At 46.8% G+C, this 23,448-nt stretch overlaps 1 protein-coding gene across 1 annotated transcript; it reads left to right on the plus strand.

Annotated features, from left to right (window-relative positions):
• Positions 1-2,772: 2,772 nt before the first annotated feature.
• Positions 2,773-5,137, plus strand: LOC127472593 (helix-loop-helix protein 13-like). The gene is made up of 2 exons (XM_051791059.1): positions 2,773-3,301; positions 4,950-5,137. Exons 1-2 carry the CDS (start codon positions 2,851-2,853, stop codon positions 4,985-4,987), a joined length of 489 nt encoding a protein of 162 aa, XP_051647019.1. The 5' UTR covers positions 2,773-2,850; the 3' UTR covers positions 4,988-5,137.
• The last annotated feature ends 18,311 nt before the right edge of the window (positions 5,138-23,448 follow it).

Genomic DNA, 23,448 nt, shown 5'->3' on the forward strand with positions numbered 1-23,448 from the left:
TGTGTAGGTGACAGAGGAAGGGGGACAGGGCTGAGGAAGGTGGTTCCCAACATGAATAGGGCAAATGTTAAAGGGAGATGTTGCTATCTAGATCTGGAAAATCCAAACCCCACCAGTGCTGGCTCTGTTGCTTATCGTGGACAATAATTCTGGGCAAAGTTTCTCAATCAATAATTTGCTTTCATCAGACCCTACTGATTAAAAATGGCCAGCAGTCAAATGCTATTGCTGGATCCCACTGGATCTGAATATACTTGGGAGGAAATAGCACTTGAGCAGATCTGGAAATATGAGGCACATGTCATAACCAACAGCCGCCCCACTGAGGGTGGTACCCTTGGTACCTTATTCCCTGGGGCAGATTCCCTCACCAGCAGCTTCCAGACAAGTGCAAAATTAGCCCAATTAGTGGTACATTCCCTCTGTCTCTGATGAACAAAGTTGCAGAAACACTGGGAGCACAGAGTTGTGGAAGGGTGAGGAATGGGAACCTCATCCTCTCTCCTAAGCCCTGGGCTGGCTTTCTAAGGGGAAACCTTTCCTTATTTTCCCTCTTTCTTCCCCTCCTCCCCTTCTGGTTTGTCCAGAGTCTCTCTGAGAGAGCCAAATTGCCCGTGAACATGCTAAAAGGAGCTTTGCTGGAACATCTGCTCTCCATCTGTGGAGCCAGACATATCCCCAGGCAACATTAGCACTGATGGCTCTGGAAGGGAACATTCAGCACTGAGGAAGCATCTGCTGAGGAGGAAGAACCCAGCACTTAAAACTCACCTTGTCTCCTCCAGAGCCCTGCTCAGGAGAAGACCTGCTGTTCTCCTGCTGATTTGGGGGTTTTCAAGTGTCTTAGGTTTGACCCAAGCACGTGCTGAGTTAAGCAGCGAGCAGGGAACTGTGGGAGAGCCCCATGGAGAACAGGCAGTGAGTTGTTCCTTTTGGGAACTGGGAAATACAGGGATCAGGTTTGGGCTGGGTGGACACTTGGACGTGGTGAACTTAAAGGTGTTGTCCAGCTTTAAGGATTCTATGGCTTAAAATAAACCACTGCAGAGTGAACTGCAAGTTCCAGTCTCAGCTTTTCTCCCTGGTCATTCCTTTCACCCGTCCTGCATCCCTTCCTTGTCCCTCATTGGGATTCACCTGGAGCAGAAGCTGTCCATCACTGCAGACTTTCACAATACCAACATTTGGTTGTTGGCATCATGACAAATAATTCATTTTTGTACAAAACCATCAAAAAATTCATGCCCCGAGCTGAGCAGAGGAGGCAAAACGCTCTAATTCTTTAACAGCTCTTTGCCCTCTGTTGTCCAACCCTGAGGATTCTGTGACTGTCACACTTGGTATTTCCCTTTCTTAAGTAGATTTACAGTTAAATGGATTTCTTGTTCAATTTGCACAAGCAGAGAGTCCAAGGGTTTCATAAACTGTCACCCTCTCACAACTACTCTGCCAAAATCTTTCCTGCAGCCTGTTTTCCATTGCCTTAAACTTCCTGGGGCAGGTAGAATTGCCACAAGGCCAAATCCCAGGTTACTAAGAAGAGGCATCGGTAGCCTCTGCCTTATCTTAAAATCAATCCATCCCTTCCCAGGGCAAAGCTACCGGGAGTGCTCCCACTGTTAGATGGAGAACCTGATCATCCTTTGGGATCCATGGAAAACACAGGTCTTTTTCTGCTCCCTAGCTCTTTATCTGAAGCTACTGAGCTTTGTCCTGTCAGCAGCTGCCTGGGGCTCCCAAACTTCACAGGAGACATCTCCTAAAATTTTAAGCAGCAGCAGGACACGAGTCTGTGCATGAACTCAAGGATGTGATTAAGTATCTTCATAAAAGTTCTTTACGAGATGCTTCAGGAAAAGCATTTAGGTTTGCTCTAACTTAAAACATGTTTCTGTTTATTTAAGTCCTTAAAATACGACTTAAACTATTTCTGAATTCATTTAAATCTTGGCTTAAACATTGTGGAAATCGGAGAGAGTGAAGAACACACTTATATCCTGCACTTGCTTTAAAGTTCTGGTGGTGCTTTGCACCTCTCACCTGCCACTCTCCCAGTTTCCAGCTCTTCTCTCCCAGCTGGTCCACTAATCTAGGGCTGTGTCTGCTGTGGTTATTCCAGCTGCTCTCATTTCCTGGTCTGAGACCGCCCCAAATGTTGCATAGGCCACAAAATGTGTCTTGTCAGTGCAAATGAGGACATGCAGTAAGCAAATGAGGTGGTGGTGGTTATTAAATGAGGTACCCCTGTGTTCCAATGTTACCCTGCAGTACATCCCACACCTCCTCTGGCTGGAAGAGCAGAAGATGCCATGGGCTCCTGCTGCCAGACAGGGCAGAACCAGGTGTTTCTGACAGCACTACAATACCATGTTGTTTGTCCAGCCATGGGAGGGGGGGGGCTATTAACACTTCACCAGAAAGATAAAGGACTCTATTTACTTGCTTCCCAACCAAACCCAACAACAATAACAACAAAGCCCCCTGTGTGAGCCCTGCTCTGAACAGCAAGTGGACAGACTGGACTTGGGCAAGAGCTTCAATGGATTTTCCAGGAGAAAGCCAATAAAAACCTCATTCTGCCTTCGATTCATTCACATTGTTTTGCAGTCAACAGCTGATAAAAAGAGAAGCACATGGATTAATTAGTTTGCAGTGGAGAAGAATGGGATCATTCCCCTGCTGGGGAGCCATCAAGTATTTAAATCATGAGTCCTGCTTGGATTTGCATCTTTCGAGGATGTTCTTCCTCAAGGACACAACCAGGACTCCCCAACAATCAGAGATTAGAACCTCACAGAGCCCTTGAAGCTGCAAACATTTCTTGAGGTCGGTTGAGACCGGTGGGTCCTCATGGAGGAGCTTTGCTATGGCTTCGAGTGGGAAGACCCCACTGAATTCCTCTTGTGGGACCAGGCAGATCCCGAGGCCCAGTTGGAGAACTTCCTGCTGGACTGGCCGTGCCTGGAGGACCCGTCCTGCGTGGGAACAGCCCAGGGGGGAGCAGAGGGTGCCCCCAGCCCGGCGCAGCCCCCCGGGCACCGCCGGCAGCGCCGCGCCGCCAACCTGCGCGAGAGGAGGAGGATGCTCAGCATCAACGCGGCCTTCGAGCGGCTGCGGGGCCACGTGCCCACCTTCCCCTACGAGCGGCGCCTGTCCAAGATCGACACGCTGCGCTTGGCCATCGCCTACATCGCGCTGCTCCGCGACATCCTGCTCTCCGGCTGCCACCCCAGGGCCTACGTGGAGCAGTGCCTGAGGAAGGGCTGGCAGAGCCAAGCGCCCGCAGCCTGGAACACGAGCGGTGAGTGACGGGCGAGGGGGGCTTGGGGGAGCAGAATCACGTGGAATCACAGGATATCCGGAGCTGGAAGGGACCCACGAGGATTTCAGAGCCCAGCTCCTGGCCCTGCCCAGGACATCCCAACAATCCCACCCTGTCCCTGAGGGCCTTGTCCAAACCCTCCCAGAGCTCTGGCAGCCTTGGGGCTGTGCCCACTGCCCCGGGGAACTTGGGCAGTGCCAACCACCCTCTGGGGGAAGAACATTTTCCTGAGATCCACCAAAACCTCCCCTGACACAGCTCCAGCCGCTCCCTCGGGTCCTGTCAGAGCAATGCTTTGGGCTGCCAGTGGAAGAGCATCAAATTGCTTTTGAACCCCCACTTGTCACATCCAAGTGGCTCTGATGGCAGAGAAATCACCTGCAAAAAAAAAGGAGCTGAGTAAACTCACAATCAAAGTTAAAATAATTCAACTTTTCCTTCTGACTTTCTTTGGAGAAGGATTTGTTCTTAAAAATATTAAACCCCCTCAAAACAACTTAGTAAGCTCATGGAAATGGCTCCTTTGACAAACATGATTTTTATTCTCTGAATATATTTTTAGACTTTTTTTTATCAATTCTGTGCAAAATTTATCTTTTATGATGCAAGCTGAGGGAGCCTGTAGAGATTTTCTTTGTTTTCTTTATAAGTTTTTTTCAGCCTGTACTTGACTGAGAAAAACACCTGTCTGTGAACACAGACAGCATTTAATTTCTTAAATATTTAAAGAAATATTTAATTTCTTAAAATACATATGTTCTAGTAACCAAGAGTTACAGAAGCAGGATACACAAAACAGAGCATTCAAATTTCAGGTTATTTCCAAAGTATAGGGGAGCAAACACCTATTTGCAATTTTTATTCTTAGGTAAATATTTCTATTTTGAAGTGAAGGGCTGTTATTCTGGTTTTATTTGGTTTGTACTCAATCCTGACTTAGGTGGGATGAATTTAGTCCTCTCTTCCTCCAGAATATATTGTTTCATCAGTATGTGAAGATGGGAAATTGCCCAAGTGCCCAACATGGTGTTTGTGCTGCCAAGAGCAGGGAAGAGCAGAGGGGGATCTTCAGTAGTTCTTGGCACTTTGCATTATAAGTTAATTAACTCCCTTTCTATCCCTGTCCCTTTGGAGTTTGTCACATCTTGGAAACAGGCCTTGAACCATATTGAGCCTTCAAAAGTGCAGCACAAAACCCAAGAAAAGTCATTGAATAAAAACATTCCCCTTTCACTTCCCAGGGAAGTGTCCAAGGGACAGAGCCTGAAGGGAAAAAGCAATAATTTAGTTTAAAAGAAAAGTTAATTGAGTCTTTTTCTCCTTTCCTATTCATTCCCATCAGCTACATGACTGGGAAAATGACTCCTGATATACCACTGACCACAACTCTCTTGACTACAGAGAATATTTATATTTTATTGTCCACCTTCTCCAGCTTTTAATAGATAAACAGGTTTTTAAACAACACATTGGGATCACCTCTGTTGTCAGGCTTCTAGTTAACTTGGAAAGAGCCAAATGAACGGGGCTCCTCTTCTGGAGAGGCTGAAGAGTTGACTCGTTCAATGCTGATTTAAATGGATTTGAAGTGTTTCCTGTGTTTTCCTTTCTCCCTTGTTCCCTGCAGATCTCACAGCCCGCCTGTCCTGGGTAAAGTGGGATTAAGGGCACCCAAAAAGAAGACCTTTGAAGGCAGCAGATTGCAGAACTTGATGAGGACCTGCCTGCTGGGGAGCAGCTGTTCCGCTCTCGGGGCTGCGAGCACAGCCAGTTCTCAGCCCTGAAACGGCAGATTGCAAATAAACCCGTGGCACTTACGACTCAGTTATTGTCCCACATCGCTTGCTCGCCTCATGTCCAGCACCCAGCCCCTTTGGGTGTTAAGTCAGCACTGTTTAGGGCCTTCTGCTTCTCTTTCTTCCAGTTTCTCACCCTCTGATAAAGCTCCTCTAGCATGGAAACAACAAACCATTAAAAATCAGTGTCAGCACAGTCACAGCAACAATAGTTTCTCTTCTGCTGGGTGAGAACTGTGCCCAAATCACAGTTCCAGCATGTGGGAAAACGTTCCCCTGAGCAGAAGAGAAAAAGAAGCAACCCCCATTGCTTGGCTGCAGGTGTCCAGGGGCACCACTGTCAAAGCCACCAGGAGGGGACAGGGGGCTCTTTCTGTGCGTTTATCCAGAATTTCCCACGTCTTCAGAGGATCACGGAATGGTTTGGGTTGGAAGGGACCTAAAAGGTCACCCAGTTCCAACCCCAGAGACCTTCTTCATCCTCAGGTTGCTTCCTCCCAATGAGGCAACTTTGGGAGGTCTGAGGAAGAGGCATTTTGGTATGGAAAGGTCCAGCCCCCACTTGGGCACCATTTCCTCCTCTCCTCTCCTCCACAGCCCCTCAAATGCTCATGGAAAAACAGCCTCTGGCTTTTGATCTTTTTACAGTAATTTGTAACTTTTTTGAGCTAATTTTTAAAGGAAATAGCACCTGAAAAGATGAAAAAAATCTTAAAAAAAAAAAAACGAAAACACTTTTTTCTACATTTACCTCCTTCTCAACTTGTTTTGGTTTTAAAATAAAAACAAACCCAAAAACTTACCGTAAAAATACCTGTGAATACTTATGTGAATAAGTGAATAATATAAATCTCCATGACCTGTAAAATATGAAATCATTGGTTCTTCCAAATCCACTCCTCTTCCGTGCTAGAAAGGCAGCAGGGCCTGTAAGCACAGACCTGGCTGGGCTGAGGTTGAGCTCATCTCATAGTCTGAGCTTAGTGAGGTTCAGCAGGGAAGGTGGGAAGTACCTTAAATCCTGACTCAGGACAAAAATACCCAGGATGGCTCCCAGAGGAGGTCATGCCTTCCCACCTGGCTCTGGGAATGCTGATCCTCTGTGTCACCCATGTGTCACAGGTTCATCAGAGATGACCTGGTGCTTGGTCCAGGTTGCCCAAGGACCTCTGTGCATCCTAAAGGACCATCCAGCCCCTCATCCCTCAGCCCTGCAGCACCACTGGGAGCAGCTGTCACACTGTCACCTTCCTGGTGACATCAAGGCTCAGTCCCAGCCATGGGATCACAGGGCGGAGAGAGCTCCACAGCCACCTCAGTCACACTGGGAAGTGTCCAAATAGACCCAGCAGGGCTTTCCATAGGTGTTGTCATGGTTGGGGGTGGAATAGCCTCCAACAGGGCCTGGTGACCTGCCACCAGTGGGGTTCCACAGGGCTCCTTCATGGGCCCTGTGCTCTCCAACACCTCCATAAATCACTTGGACACGGGACCGGGAGGGACGCTGAGCAGATTTGCAGATGACACAACACTGGGAGGAGCTGTTCAGTCCCTGGAAGGCAGGGAGGGCCTGCTGAGAGACCTCGATAGATCCGAGGGCTGGGAATCACCAACCAGGGGAAGTTCAACCAGGGAAAGTGCCAGATTCTGCCCCTGGGATGGGGCAACCACGGATGGATGGACAGACTGGGAATGTGATGCTGGAAAGTGGCCACGAGCCAGCAGTGCCCTGGCAGCCAGGAGGGCCATCCCTGTCCTGGGGGGAACCAGGGAGGGGATTGTCCTGCCCTGCTCTGCCCTGGGGCCCCTCCCCTGAAATAGTGGGGAACTCTGGGGGACACAACACAAGGGAGATTTAAGCCATTAGAGAGTGTCTGAAGGAGGCAACAGAGATGGGGAAGGGCCCTGAGGGGAAGCCGTGGGAGGACACTGAGGGCACTTGGTGTGTTCAGCTGGAGCAGAGGAGACTGAGGGGAGATGTCAGTGCAGTTCCAACTGCCTGGGCAGGGACAGAGGAGGGGCAGGGACTGAGCTCTGCTCTGGGGGGACCAGGGACAGCAGCCAGGGAATGGCTGGAGCTGTGTCAGGGCAGGGTCAGGTTGGATCTCAGGCAAAGGTTCTTCCCCCAGAGGGTGGTTGGGCACTGCCCAGGCTCCCCAGGGCAGTGGGCACAGCCCCAAGGCTGCCAGAGCTCCAGGAGGGTTTGGATGATCCTCTGGGGCACAGGGTGTGACTCTTGGGGATGGGCCTGTGCAGGGCCAGGAGTTGGACTGGATGATCCTTGTGGCTCCCTTTCAGCTCAGCACATTCTGGGATTCTGCATGATGACAGGAGAGGGAAGAACTGCCTGGAATGGGGATTTTCCTCAACGTGGTGACTCCACCTGAGGAAGGAAGCCAGAGCTGAAGTCCTCTCATGAGGGGCAAACACCCACCACTGGTTCTCCACATTCAAACAGCGACACCAGCACAGACAGAAATATCTGCTGCGCTTTCCACAGCCCAGTTCCACCAGCACCACCATGGAGTTCCTACGGGATTTGCCAGCTGGCCTGTGGTCTGCAGGTTGGCAAGCTCTGCCTGCTATGGAGGCACACCCACCTATACCTGCTGCTCTCAAGGAATCCTTGCACGAGGCAAGACTTCGAAGAATAGGCTGCTGTTGGAATTTGATGATGACTCTAAGCTAGGAAAAACTGTAGCAAACAAATTCTGCAGCAGGATATGCAAGGACTGGAGTTTGGGTTGAAGTCAAAAGCAGGAATAAAAATGTTCCTTTTGGGAGTTAAGACTCTAATCTTGGGCTCTGCAGTCAGTAATTAGGAGTCAAGGCATTTATTGCCCCAACAGAACTGATGAAGCTGCTGCTTTGACACTGGTGTCATTCCATCACCTTCAGTGCAGCCACATTGGGTTTATCCTGATTTCTGCTGGCTGGAGGAGACTGTCCTCCTCTTCCTGCTCTCCCCAAGCTACCTGGAGTCTCACAGGCTCTCACAGCTGATGCACCAGCCAGAGGTGCTAAGCCAAAGGATGCTTTTTGGGTGATGGGTCGTTAAATCATCTGGCTGCTAAAATGGTGAGCATGTCACAGCACCAGATCAGCCTCTGGTGATCCCTTTAATTCCAGACGAATCAAAGTCAATAAGGAGGGTATCAGCTCTCTCTGGCTGAAGGAAGCCAAGCCTATGGCACTTTTCCTGCTAATCAGTACCAAAAAAAATTGGTTCTTCAAGGATTTTTTTCCAGGAAAGCTGTTCCTGAATAGCTCCAGGGCTGGGCATATTTGTCCTTGAACAATCCTGCCTTTTTCTGACAGAACTCCAGCTTCTGGGAGTGGACTATAAGGCAGAAAGGCCCAGGGGCAATGATTTCTGTGCAATCCATGCTCCACCTCCACCCATCCTGTCTCCTGTCAGTTCTGGCTCATTCCCTGTGTCACACTTGATGGCAGATTTGTGCTCTCCTGTTCACAGGCCTGACTGGCAGCACAGTGGGATTCGCTGTCAGGGAACTACTCCTGCTATTTACCCTCATTTCTCCATTTCTTCATCTCACCTCTTGACCCCTGAAATTTTATTCCAGCTATAGGGTTCCCATAAATCATACAAATTCCATGATACACAGCCTGAGTGTAGAGCAGCCCCCACCATACTCTAGCCCAGACCAAGATTTTAAATGACTTTACAAAGACCTGTGTGAGGCTCCTTGTTGCACCAGCACATTCCCAAATAGGGAATCCCAATGACCAGTCTGGTTTGAGTCAGGCTCCACCTTCCTGGTGTTTTCAGCTCTTCTTCCTCTGCACCACAGTACAGACCAGCTCTGATTTTTCTTTGTTGTCTAACAAAGCAGCAGGACCCTTTCACCAGAAATTCCACAGCCAAACCTCCTGTGGAAGGATGCCAGGAGGTGCTGAAGAATGGTACCCTCCTATTCCAGCCCCTGAGGAGCAGCTCAGGGGCCCATGGGCAGCAGGAGAATTGTTCACTTGAAACACAGGCCCTGCTTCCAGCTCACCACAGTCCCTGCCAAGAAAAGTGAGAATTATTTGTTACACCTTCCTTCTTCCAAAACTGAACTCCTGCCCCTTTCTGAAACAATACACCGTGGTTCTCCAGCAGCTTGGAAACTCTGGAACAAAAGAAATCCCATCCCCATTGTGAGCTGCTCTTTTGAGAAGGCGTTGGGAGTTTTTTCGAGGACAGAGTTGGGGCAGAAGGGACAATTTGGTTTTCTATTTTTTTATTTGGCCACAGACCCACAGCAGGAATTTCTAAATAACCAGGGATAGTGGAAGGTGTCCTTGCCCATGGCAGGGGGTTGGAATTAGTTGAGCTTTAAGTCTCTTCCAACCCAAACCATTCTGGGATTCTGTCATTTCCAAGAGCCAGCATGGAAAATGGACTTTCATGTTTCACCTGAAACAAGACTGGGTAAGTTGGACAAAACCGAATTGCTCCTTAAATGTTGCCACTGAAGATCTTGTGATTCACAAGCTGCTCGAGCTCTGGTGGCCAAGATTTGAAAGGCAAATTATTATGGATTATTGAGGCAGACCTGCCACTCACAGCCCTAATTTAAAGAGACCCCTCTGGGTCACTCCCCTGTTGCCTGTACAGAAGTTGGACACTTTGCACGGTGCTCCTCGAGTGCAGTTTGCATGTGGAGAGCCATCCCTGAGGGTCAGAGGTGGCTCCACAGCCGCTGTCACCATGGTGGGTGACCCCAGGCTGGGCTGTCTGTGCTCCTGCAACCACACACGTCCTGCTGAGGGGGAGGGAGGAGGCTGAACTGCAGGGAAGGGGGGTGTGGAAACTCTGGCCTGAGCCAAACATCAAACACTGTGTCTTCACCCCAGGCCCTTTTTTGGATGCTGAGCATCAGTCAGTCGGGAAACACAATGTTTTTCCTCAAGTAATAGAATCCCAGAATGGTTTGGGTTGGAAGAGACCTAAAAGATCATCTCATTCCAACCCCTCCCACTAGCCCAGGTTGCTCCAAATCCCCTCCAACCTGGCCTTGGACACTTTCAGGGATGAGGCAGCCACAGCTTCTCTGGGCAACCTGTGCCAGGGCCTCTCCACCCTCACAGGGAAGGGATGTAATTGGAATAATTAGTTCCTTGGGAACATTGCAGCCCACAAAGGAGCTCCCAGGTTCTCTTTTCTTCACTGCCTTCCTGAGAGAAGAATAAAGTTCCTCTGTATCTCTCATGCTCCAAATCCCTCACCTTGAGGGTGACACCAGCACGGTGCAGCCTGGTCCCATTTGCAGGTGGGATGGCAGCCAGGGCTGGGGAGGGTGAGGGTGGGTGGTGGCAGCTCCTACAGCTCTTCAGGTTTCTGCAATGAATCTCAGGCCACATGAGACCACCTGGAGAAGCAGAAGCAGCAGCAATTTGTGGTTATTACCTGGCTCCACATCCACTTTCTTGGCCCAAAAGCTGATGTGTGGTTGATTTTACAGGCACTTCATCACAACCTTCCTTCACCTTCAAACTCAATAATGGTTTTTTTGGGTAGGATTTCCTGGGCTGGGGGCTGGGTTCTCACTGTGTTGGGATATCACCCAGGAAACTTGTCCAGGGAAACAGCAGGAGTTGATGCAAGAGCCTGAGGCTTGGTTTTAGCTCCTGTTGTCCTGCGGGACCTTGGGATCTAGGGCAGAAGGTGTTTGCTCCTGGGTCAGACTTTGGGAGGGAAGCAAAGAACCTGTTCCCTGAACGGCCCTGGGGTCAAAGCTGGACCTTGGACTCTTCCCATGGACACTCCTTGGAGCAGGATAGTCGGTTTGCACAGGTAGGAAAGGAGGCAAACAGGCAGGCTGGGTGGTTTCAAGAGAAACTTCAGCATCCTAAAAACCTTGTGCAAGTCCTCTTCCAACAATCCAGCACAGTGCTCCCCCTTCCCAGCTGTATATCCTCAATAAATCCACGTGGAGGCACCCAGAATATTCCATAGGGGTTACCAGTGAGCCCTGACCTCAAGAAGAGCCTCCCAGGCCACATCAGCTCCTTTTGTGGGATCGAAGTGCAATTACCACCACGATGCCTAATTTTAGATGACTCCCACCCAGTCTGTTTGCTCAAGTCATCTGAACAGGGAAACTCCAGCGCCAAAGCCATTCCAATCTCCCAAATAGTTCCTTGCCAGGAGAGGGGGGGAAAGGGGGCGGGAATAAGAGCAGATAATGTTATTTTGGATTGGCAATCCCAGCCGACGAGCCGGGAGGGTCTTGGAGCAGAGGGAAATCCAGCTGCAGGCACTGCCCTCTCGTGGTCCAGGATTCAAATCTCGCCCTTCCAAAAGCAAGGGATGATCCCTGCGAGCATCCCTGCCCCGCCTCAGCCTCAGGAAAATGGGAACATGGGCAACAGAACACAAAAAATACATATAAAGGGTATGCACAGCCATCCAGCTCTGCAATTCGATGATTTGGATGCCTTTTCACCCCAAATCCTTGCGGTTTATCTTTCTGAAGCCATTTTTATGCATCTTTTGCCCCCCTCTCCATGTCCTTGTTTACACAAGGGCTCCAGAGAGAGCCTGGAATGTTATTTAGCCTCACAACGCTCCCCTCTGCAGCTCCCGAATGCTCTGAAATATCGGGGTAGGGGAGCCAAGATGCCATGAGCTGGCACACAAAGCTCCTGGGAAAAGCATCCACTGATCCTGAACAGCCTCAGGAAGCAGCCCAGCATTCCCTCTGCACCCTGCTCTCCTCCTGGAAGCTGCTTTGCTGCAGCGAGACACCTCTTCCTCTCATCCCAGTCTCCTGGATGGCCAAGCCATCTCCTCCAAAAGCACTTTCCAAAAATAATCAAGCTGAGGCAGACAGTGAGCATGGAAAATGTGAGCCCGAGCCGTTCCCGTTGGACACTGCTGTGCACAGGGGGAATGGAGCAATGGGAAGGGCCATCCCAGGTCTGGCTCTTCGGAGTGTGTGACTGCCTCCCTCTCTCTTGGAAATGTGGGGTAGGGAAAGAGGGAATGATCAAACCTCACCCACAGAGAACAGCAGTTGTTATCAGTCACAAAGTGACATCAGCCTGCTGGGCCTTTCCCCACAGCCAGTGTTTTCCCAGCTTTTCCTCTCTCCTGCCTTTCCAGTGACAAGCCACACTCACAGAGGAGTCTTATCAAACCCCCATTTCCCAGGTCATGGATTTCAGGTGGCATTCCCAAAGAAGCACTTTTGCTAAATGACCACAAAGCTCCTCAGAAGGGAACCTGATCCCGGCAGCCCTGACACCGAGCGGCAGGAGAGATTCCCAAGCTCCCAGTTACACCGTTCTCCAGAGGGTAATAAAGTTATATGAACTGGAACAACCATTACTGGATGTTATAGCACTAGACCCAGCCAGGGAGTTAAGCCCAGACCTGGTTTTCAACAAACATCAAGTTCTCTTGCTATCCAGATACCTGCATTCCAGCCCCGTGATTCCCAAGGTTTTCCACTTGCAAACACCCCCCTCCTCATGCTGCCTAAAACACACCAGACACTTCTATTACTTCCCTTACTTCCTCCATCCCATGGTTTCCTCCTCACACACTAATCCCCCAAAAGTCACCACCATGGTTAAGTGTCTTGGGTGACACAAGCTCCTGCCAGGAAAGCAGAATTTCTCAGCCAGCAGAAGCTTTTTCCCTGATTTTTGCCCACTGAACAGGCTGATTTGCAGCATTTCTGCTCCTTAATCCCACTTTATCAGCCCAGGAAAGCGACAAAGCACATGTTTAAACATAAGCATGGTTTGTGTTTAAATTAGGCTGAGCTGACAGGAGGCTGAGATTAGCAGGAAGGATAAACTCCTGTGTTGGGATGGATCAACACCTCCCAGCGAGGAGCTTCTCAGTTTTCCTTTCTGCTCTTGGAATATGTGCTGGACTCTTAAATCCCCCTTTTCCAGGAAGGTAATTCCATATTATCAGTCCATTTCCAACAGGCACTATCCGACTCTCCCCCTGACACCACAGGGTAGGATTTCTGCCGCATCCCGACAGGAATTGCAGGCTCAGAAACACTACCCTGCCCCGGCAGAATGATGGATCTGCTTCCAGGGGGTGCGAAATCCCCGAGCCAAACAAAAACCAGGGGAAAAAAAAAGGGCTTTCAATAACTTGGTTTTCCTTTTCCACCTTATATTTTCCTTACATCTTTGCGAACCGCTCCCGGTGTGGCTCCTCAACAGTTCTCCTTGGGGGAAAACCTCGGGAAAACACGGGATTCTGAGCCAGAGCTGAAACTCAACCTCTCTGCAAAATGAAAGCAATCCGTGCTTGGTGCCTTCCCAGGGAATTAATAATGTTAAAAATCGATAGCAACTTAACAATCCCATAAAACTGCAACATTAATTCGGCAGAAGGAGCTGGTGAAGCCCTGCAGGTTTCGCTGAGAGGAAAAATAATTAGGAATTATCAGTTTTCGAGATATCTTAAATAATGGGAGGGGTGGGGGAAAAGAATTGCACCCTACCAAAATAACATTCTGCAGTGATCTTAGCCCTGGTTATTTCGAGGTTAAAATTCGCTGCCCTGATCTTTGGAGGGGGTTCATAAAATTCCATATTAGCCATGGAAGCAGCCTCCCTTCTAGAGGTGTTCAGCATAAATAGGGAGATCAAATTCATAACAACATAAATACTGATCTTTTCCAAGCTAGAAGAAGCAGGTAAAAAAAAAAGGCGTTAAAAAAGTCTTCAGGGAATTCCTTTTCATTCCTCACTGACACGTGAACACAAAATCCCCACTTGTTAAAAATATTTTTAAAAATAAATTTGAGCCCAGCAATGGAAGTGATTTTTGCCTTATTTGAATTTATTTCCCCCCCTCCCCCACTTTCTTCCTTTCTGATTTCAGTTACCTTGCTACCTATTCCCAGCTCAAGTTCACAGCTGCAGGGAGGGCTTTTCCTTTTTTAAGTCCCTGCTTTGCGAGCGGATCAGCTCGAATCCGGAGGGGAATCTCGGGGCTGGGGCTCAGCCTCCAGAGCTGAGGAGAAAAATCTGCCTAAACTGCCTTCGACCCAACCCGTGCGGGAGCAGCTCGGTGCTTTTGAATCTCCAACTAAAAAGAAAAACAACCAAAAAAAAAAACCCCACCCCACCCCAAACCCCCAGATTTCGTAAAATCAACCAGATGCCACAGAAGGGCAAATATCTCGTTCCTCTTTAATTAAAAGGTATAGCAAATAAAAATGTGGGTTTAATTAAAGAGCGGGAATAGAAGATGTTATCTCCTCAAGCCACTCTGCCGTGGTGAATTAACTTCTGCCACGATTATTTCTCTTTCAAACCCCCAACTTTCAGTCTAAACCCGGCACGCAGAAGGAGAATTTCTTGTCTAGGAGAATACTTATGTGCTCCAAGATTAAGGCAGCAGCTCCTGAGGATAAACTCCTGGAGCAGTGGTTTGTACTGGTTTAGGCTAAGGCTAAAAATGGGTCCTGCAGAGCCAGTTGCCATTGATGAACACACATTTAAGCACATTTAGGCTTTGCTCATAATATATAGGATATGATGAGTTTAATTCGAGTGTTTAATCAATTCCCAATTTTCAATCCAGACCTGACCGGTCCCTCCAGGATTGGCCTCCACTCCACAACTCCCAGAATGCTGGAAAAAACCCTACTTCAGATGAAGCCATCCCCAAAGAGGGTTAAGTCCTGACTTTTCCATCCTAAGCCTGCTTGTAAAATCCTGCAGGTGTGTTTATTGCAATCAGCTCTGACTAAAAGGAACCAGGTCCAGGGGGTTTAAATATAATTAGCATGAGCTCCACGCCTGCCTTTAATCACTACCTTGCTGGTTAATATAATCAAGAAGGTAAACAAACAAGGATTAAATTCATTAAATTCAAAAAATAGAGATTTTACTGGGAAGCTCACAAAGGAATTCTGTTTTGTTCTGCTGCTGGGGAGCATCGTTTGATTTCTGTGCCGTAAATTGGGTTTAACATAGAAAATACTTGTCTGGGAGAAGACCTTTCCAGAAAGGAAGAGCCCAAATAAAACACCTTTTATTCTTCTCTCATATTTAACGCTTTGCCCTTTTCTGACGTCTCGCACTAGAAGACACCCTTTCAAATGTAATTGTGCACCAAATTAAAGGAGAGAGCTGGAGTAACACACCTGCCGCTCCGAGAATTCAGCCAGGATGATTTGGGAGACGTAAACCCAGGGTTCAGTCCCAAGGATTGGTGGTCCCAAAGGTCCAGGTTGGAAAGCCTGCGGCTGGACCCGCTTGTTTGAGCCCGGAAAACGCCCGAATCCAGAACTGACTTTTGCCTGTTTGAACATGGGACAGGATCTTTTGCTTTATCATGACATAGGATTCGTTTCCCAGGGAAATAAGCCTTTATTTCACATGGAAAGCTCCGTTTAAGCCGTGCCTAAACACAGGAAACGCTCTTATCAGCGGAGTTAGGGGCTTAAGGCTTTAACGCGCGGCTTGCTGCGATCCTGAAGTTTCACATTCGCAAGGAAAAGCCTGGATAAATCCAGGCACGTGGATATAAAGCTGTTTGGATGTGTCCATATTGTGCATCTCCTTGCAGAGACAACAAACAGCCAAGACTCTTTCCTCCCTTTCCTACCTCCACCGTAAACCAGCCCTCAGGATCTTCCGTGGATGTCTCACACAACCCCTCCAGCTCTCCCGGAGAAGGGGAAGCCAGTTCATTGGAATCTTTATTGATCCAGGATGTGCAGTACCTGACTGAGCAGCTTTCCCTTAGAATAAAGCCACTTTTTGTGCAAATTTTCTGGAATGCAGCGGGCTGGAGTTGAGAGGAAAATGGGAGCTCGTCCCGGGAGCGGCACAAGAGGGGGTGCCGTGGGGAGGGGTCCCCGTGAGAGCCACGCCAGCAGAATTTTAAACCTTTGGCACTGTTTTGACTGATTTTTCTTTTAAAGCACATCACAGCTGTGCCAAAAAAACACCTGGAGGAAAAGAAAAAAAAAAAAGGAAAGAGAAAACACCCCTGTGCAAATAAACATTGACCTTCCCACTCCGAAACTCCAAGGAGGAAGAAAACGTGAGGAGGAAATATTCCTCCCCAAATCCCGCATTTTAGAAGCAACACCAGAGTCCAAACAGGTTAAAAAGGTGCTCGGTGGTAGCTGAGACCACAAGCCTGGAAAGCATTAAAGCCTAGCACTGAGCTTTACCCAGTTCCGCGGCCGTTTGGCTGATAAGGCAGCGCTTTATTCCCCCGGAGCAGCTCCCCGAGCCCAGGGAGTGTCGTGGTGCAGAGTTGGGGATCAAACCCTCAGCCAGGTCCCTGCCACCCCGGCCCACGGGGGCTTAACACCCGCCACGCTCAGCGTGGGATTAAGCGGGACCCTAAATAAAGCCAGGCTCAAATACATCCCTTCACTAGGTCAGAGGTGAAGTTGCAGCTCGAGGAGTGCCCCGACCTGCCCGAAAAGCGCAGCCTTTGCACGGGAAATGCCGAGCCCCTCTCCTGCTCCAACGGCTGCTTAGGATGTTAGTTTGAAGTCTAATCAGAATTTTAGGTCTAATTAGAATTCCAAGTCCAACTATAATTATGATTCTATGTGCCAGGCTAATCAGAATTCTAAGTAGAATTTTAATTCCAAGTCCAGGTATAATTATAATTCTACGTTCAAGTCTAATCAGACATCTAAGTCCAATCAGAATTCTAATTCAAATTCTAAGTGTAATTATAATTCTGTGTCCAAGTCTAATTATAATTCTATGTCCAAGTCTAGTCAGAATTCTAAGTCTAATCAGAATTCTAATTCTAAGTCCAGGTATAATTATAATTCTATATCCAAATCTAATCAGAATTCTAAGTCTAGTTAAAATTCTAATTCTATGTCCAGGTGTAATTATAATTCTATGTCCAAGTCTAATCAGAATTCTCAGTTTAATTAGAATTCTAGTTCTATGTCCGGGTATAATCATAATTCTGTGTCCAAGTCTAATTATAATTCTGTGTCCAAGTCTAGTCAGAATTCTAAGTCTAATCAGAATTCTAATTCTAAGTCCAGGTGTAATTATAATTCTATATCCAAATCTAATCAGAATTCTCAGTTTAATTAGAATTCTAATTCTATGTCCAGGTATAATTATAATTCTAAGTCCAAGTCTAATCAGAATTCCATGTCTAATTAGAATTCTAAGTCCAGATGTAATTATAACTCTATGTCAAAGTCTAATCAGAATTCTAAATCTAATTTGAATTTTAATTCTAAATCCAAGTATAATTATAATTCTATGTCCAAGTCTTACAAGAACTTTAATCCGAATTCTAATTGGAATTCTAAATCCAAGTGTAATTATAATTCCATTTCCAAGTCTAATCAAAATTCTAATCATAATTCTATGTCTAATTTGAAGTCTAGTTAGATTTCTAATTCTAGTTCTAAGAAATGAAGCTGGAGGCACCCATCCCAAAAATAAATGTGACTTTCTCCTACCCAATCTCTGGATTTTCAGAAGCCAAACTCTGATTTTCCACCACGCTAAAAGCGCTTCATAAAACCTTGAGTTTAGTTTTGTTTACAACTAACAGTGTTTTCTGATTTCATGGCCCCGATTTTGGACTGAAAATCCGGGGGGGGGGAAAAAACCCCAAAACTAAAAAGCACTTTTTTTCCATAGAAAATTTAGTTTTGTTGAAAAAAATAAATAAGTCTTTAAAAGTGACCATTTTAAGAGCAACAGGGAGAGGACAAAAAATTGAAGGAGGCAGAAACGCGGGTCCTGTTTCAACCTCTCGTCATTTCTTGCCTTGCCTATGGAAGTCAGGCCCTGGAAGCTCATCTGCTCAGACAGACAAAAAGGTGATTTTTAACCCCATCTGTCCAAAAGCAAATCTTCCCTGAGGAAATTCTGTCTCCCAGGCGAGGATTTTTCGTTGTAAATCTGTTGTGTGGGGGACAAAGACACTCAAGGCAAGAACGGGACGTGGCCAAGCTCGGCTTTGAGGAGAAGAAAATCCATGCCCTGCGTGGGTTCTGATTTAATTTTTTAAATAAAAACCTGCTCAAAATTCAAATCATATTCAAATGACAGGCTGATCGCTGGCGATAAATTCCAGCACCATCAGTTTCTACACCTGCCCCTGGAAAAGGATCGGAGGTGCCTGTGAGGTGGAACCTCGTGTCGCCGAGGTTTGCTCCTTCCTGGGGCGCTTTGGAGCGGGGGTGGGAGGGTCAGAGCTTCTGGACTCGAGTCCATCCACAGGGGACATGCCACCCACCACCCATCAGCTGCACAGCAATCCCCCGGTGTGACTCCAGGGGGGCAAAATGGTTTTTTTCCGCTCGTTTTTAGGGTGTTCGTTGGAACAAAAGCAGGAGTTTTCCAAAGCAGTGATTCCAACAGGAGCAGAGACGGATTGTGAAACGTTTGCAAACTCCTGCTGTCCTGACACCTGGCAAAGCTCAAGGCTTTCCACCAGGCCCAGCAGGGGCTTCCAAACCCTGGTAAAACAGGGGATGAGATTATCTGTAAGACTAAACCCAACTCCTTGTTGATCCAGTCGTGTCGTTGAGTCTCAAGAGCAAATTACCCGCCTTCCCACAGCTCCCTGGAACACCCCACAATGCTCTCCCAAAAACTACTGAGGCCCTGGAAGCCACGAGCCATCCCCAATGCATCGTGGATGGTGATAAGGGCAGGGAGAGCCAAAGAGATGTTTGGAGAATATTCCATCAAGAGAAGAGTCGGATTGATTTGGAAGTTGGGATCACAGGGCTGCTGTCGCCACTTGATGATGGTGGGGACCAAACTGTCCTTTGAAACACCGGGATCACTCCCCAGCTCCAATTCAGCAAGGAGCTGGAATCAGTGAAAGAATGTGGCAAGGAACAGTAATTTCTGGAGCTCTGAAAATTCATGGAACTGAGATAAATTAAGATAAATTAAGAGTCAGAGAAGAGTCATGTCCTTTCCACCCCCATAAAGCATCAAAACAAACCTCTCTATTATGACTATCCCAGTGAAAGGACATGAATCTGCCCCTGCTGAGGCTCAAATAACCCACTAATATTTTTCCCACTTATTTCCCTCCCCCATTCCAGAAAATGTTCCTTTTTTAAGACTTTTTTAAAAATTTTTGAAAGCATCCTTCTACAGTCCCTAATCTAATAGGTCACCCTCACAGGGGCCCCAAAGCAGAAAACCCAAAAGTGAGCGAAAATAAGAATTAAATAAAATATAGAAAAAGTAATTAGTTGAATGGATTAAAATTCTGATTTTTAAAAGCTGTGTTGTAACCAAAGAAAATGTTGTTTAGTTCAGCAGAGTGTAAAACAGGGAATCAACAAAATTCTCCTGTGCTCTCATAGGTGCTTCAGCAAGAGCTTTGTAAAGCGTTTGTTGTGGGGTTTGGTACTGACCCCAATTCTTTCTTCCCAAGGAAAAAATCCAAGAAATGGTAAATATTGCTTGAGTTAACTCAAATTTCTTTTTTTCCCCTTTATTCCTTCAGCCAGAAAACAGTAGGAAAAGAACAGTTCAGATCAAACACGACATTTCATTGTATCTGAAACAAAACCTTTCAGTTTTGGCTTGGGGTGAATTTTACACTATTTATAAACACAACACTTAACCAAATTTCGCCTCACAATATCCTGTTGAAATCCAAATATTTCCCTTCTAAAGCTTCCGAAATAAACCCAGTTTTAATTAGGGAAGGCCCCACCCTTTCCCCTTCGATTTAACTTATTCTCAACACCAACTCACAAGTTGTTTGTGTCAAACTGAAAAATGCCCAGTTTGGGCACGTCAGCTCAACGTTTTTGGAGCTCTGCTTTGAGTAGAAGCCACGCTGGGGCCCCGAGGGGCATTTTGGGGGCTTGGCTTGGGCTGCCTCGTGCCAGGTGCTGTAGGAAGGCACTGAGAAAAATACAATGGCCTGTGTTATTGTTAATAATATCATTATTATTAATATTATTTATATTATTATGGGAGCCTGGGTGCTGCTGGTTTGGACATTTAACCACAAAAAAAAAAAAAAAAGCAGGGGACAAAACATTCACCCCTTGTTTCCTTTTATCTTTGGGTTAAGAGATCTTTCCTTTGGCCTCCTCGTTCCCCGGGGTCTCGGTAGGAAGACACTGAGAAAAATACAATGAGCAGTGTTATTACTATTATTCTTAATATTAATAGTAATATTATTATGGGAGCCTGGGTGCTGCTGGTTTGGACATTTCACCATCAAAAAAAATACAGAGGACAAAAGCTTCACCCCTTGATTCTTTTTATCTTTGGGTTAAGAGATCTTCCCTTTGGCCTCCTCGTTCCCTGGTGTCTCGGCAGCTCTTGCTGCACTGGAGGTTTGACTTTGTGCACTACAGTCGATCCCTAAAAGCAGCAGAAACGGATGATCATCCCCTCAGGATCAGAATATCTGCTTTGGCTCTGAAAAAAACGTGCAAGGATGGTTGGGGAGATGGAAAATAATATGAAACACTCACTACCAGCATGGAGCGGAGAAACTTCGGAACCCACTGTAGTCATTGACTCCCAGATGGTCAAATGAACAACATGTTTCTATTCCTGTATTTAATTAAATCCTAATTATGCCACCAACAGGGTTCAAAACAGCATTATGAAACAGCTTGCATGAATCCCAAAATACTATTGGCTGAGGGCACTTTGAACTCGGGTAATTATCTCCCCCAAAAAAGCGCTCACGGTGGGGCTGTAAAGCCTCTGTGCCAGGCAGCCCAAAGACCCAGCTGAAGATTAAAAGTGAATGCATGGAGAAAATACTGGGCTCAAGATATGGAGGTGATAAACCGAGATTTCAAATCACCAGTGAGAGCAGCTGGAAGATGCTGGGAGCTGGGGGGAGATTTGCCAAGCCTCCAGGACGCCCCGGGACCCTCCACGGAGGCTTTGCCTCTTCCCATCGTTGGCCCGTAGGTAAACTGGACCCAGAATAAAACCAACTAGCTCTAATTTAATTCTTCCCCTGGCCAATCACGTGAGTTAATTAAAAGCAGCTGCCTGAAATATTCCTTTGAATTGTCTTGTTGTTGTTGTTGTTGTTGACAGAAGGCCCTTTATTGCAAAGAAATATTTTGGAGGATCTTTCTCTTTCGTTTTTAATATCGCAGCCAAAACAACTTGGAAGGGCACTTGCCCGAGGAGTTTAGGGGTTTGCAGAACTTCCCTGAGAAGAGCTGGGAAGGCCCATCCTAAAATCATCTTCTTCCACCTTTTAATGTCATTTCAAGTTTCTTTTCAATTTGATATTCAGAGCAGGCATCACCTGCCCCTTTCCCACTTACAAGCATCACACGGACACATCTCAGAACATCAGCCAAGGTTCACCACCCTACAAGCCGCAGGTACAAGGAAAAGCACAAAGGACATTAAAAATAGACCATTACCAGATTCAACTTTCATTAAAGTTTTCCTATTTTGCAATATTTTCTCTGGTGGACCCTCACAACACCTGTCAACCAGCCTCGGCCTGAGAAGACCCCTTTTCTGTGCAGATCAGCACAGGGTAAAAGAAGGAAGAGGAAGAAACATTCTGTCGTTGTATTTTTAATTTTCTCCTTTGAGGTATTAAAATTTAAGCCATTCAATTTAAAATCCTTAGAAAAAAGGATGCAGTGCTGTTTTCATGCCTGGCTACATGAATTCTCTATTTTCTTTATGAAAGTGGTCAGAGGAAATAAGGCAGAGCTTCTGTGTGGGTTTACAATTTAAAACCTAAAAAAAAAAAAAAAAAACACTAAGAAAAAAGAGAAAATAAATAAGAAAAGGAAACAGAAAGAGAGAAAGAGAAAGGAAAGAAAAGAAAAAAACCCAGTCAAAATTTTCTGTCCCAAATCCATCATTTGTGAGGATTAGATTTTCAGTGAAAATTCTAAACTTGCAAGGGAAGTTTTATATTTGAAAAAATTTTACCTCCTCCCATCACCTTTGGAGGTATTTTTCAAGATGATCTCAAATTTCTAAGGAAAGCAGATCACTTTCAGGGAAAAAAAAGGTGCAAAAAGAGCCAGTTGGGTGAAGGGAATTAAATTCCCTGGAAAACCTAAGCATCATTGAACGTTCTGTTGGGTTGGATCGGCTGCATTTAGAAAAAATCCCAACCAAAACCCCAAATGTTCTTCAGGAAAACGGAGAATGGAAAACCCCTGGATGGAAGAAATCCTGGCTGAGGACAACTCTGTGTGTGTTTAGCAGACAGGAGGAGACCAGAGAAGCCTCCAAAGTATCCTAAGTGCTGGGAGCAACCAGGAATCTCCTGTCGGGGTGTCCCCACTCAGGGATGGAAGGTCCCTTTGCCACCACCTTGCTAAGGTGCCAAAAATCCTGGGAGAAGTGAGCATGGAAGCCTCAGCTCCCTTGAATATTCACTATGGCAATATTTTGAAATTAAATATGACAAGGGAACCTTCACTCCCTGGGATTTCCATTTGGAAATGAAACACCCAGTGCTCCCACTTCCCACCGGATTTGCCAAGACAAGAACATTTCTCACACCCCTGACTCTCAGCCTTTTATCTCCAACCTCATTTCCAGTGATTCATCTGAAAAAGAGAGCAGAGTTTGCCTCGGTCTTTCCTTTTTTTTCCCCAGTGAGGCCTCCTGCTCCCTGAAATCCCCAAAAATCGCTGACACAGTGCGCTCCTCCAGGAATCCAAAGCCTTTCCCACTGAGTTACAGGCTGCCAAGGAGGCTATATTATAACAAAAGGAGTTTTTTATATCCTCCTGTAGGCTGAAACACTGGAAACTACCATGAAATGTGCATTATCTGAACGGGATTTGTTGGTGGTTTGAATCAACTTATTTAGGAGATTTCCAGCTGAGAACGGACACAACAGGCGGTGTCTGAACCCTCTTGGCCCCAGTCCTGGGACATAATATCTTAAGAACTTGTCCTTCTGAGTCACTGCAGTGGAGGGGACAGGATTGCTCTTGTCATGTTGGGTGAGTGGCCTGAAATGTAGTCGTGGCTCAAGAGGGGCTCGGGTGAGACATCTCCACCACCACAGGCATGCCATCATTTCCCAGGGACCTTGCAGAGGGGTAGTGTTTAAAAATTAAGAGGAAAAATAACTGGGGGGGGGGAGGGGGATAAAAATGGGTAAAGTTGAAAAGGAAAGATGAAAGAGTGGGAAATTTCAGGCAAATTTTAGCAGACTCGACACAGGTGTCTGGCCAAGCCTGCCATAAACAGGTCAAAGCCATCAAACAGTCCCTTCTGGCATTAAATTCTGCATTAAACCACTGAAGAGCACTAATGGTTCCCAGAGGCCAGCCTGAATTTTCACTGGATTGGCACGGTTTGGCCAATCCTGTATTTCCTCAGCTTGGCTCAAAAAAACAGGCC

Source organism: Manacus candei, unplaced genomic scaffold (assembly GCF_025592945.1).
Source record: "Manacus candei isolate 608988 ecotype Guabito, Panama unplaced genomic scaffold, ASM2559294v1 h1tg000029l, whole genome shotgun sequence".
NCBI classification, from domain to species: domain Eukaryota; kingdom Metazoa; phylum Chordata; class Aves; order Passeriformes; family Pipridae; genus Manacus; species Manacus candei.

Coding starts and splice junctions, on each gene's coding strand:
- LOC127472593 (XM_051791059.1), top strand. CDS start 2,851: ATGGAGGAGCTTTGCTATGGCTTCGAGTGGGAAGACCCCACTGAATTC. Junction 3,302..4,949: donor CGCAGCCTGGAACACGAGCG/GTGAGTGACGGG, acceptor TGTTCCCTGCAG/ATCTCACAGCCCGCCTGTCC.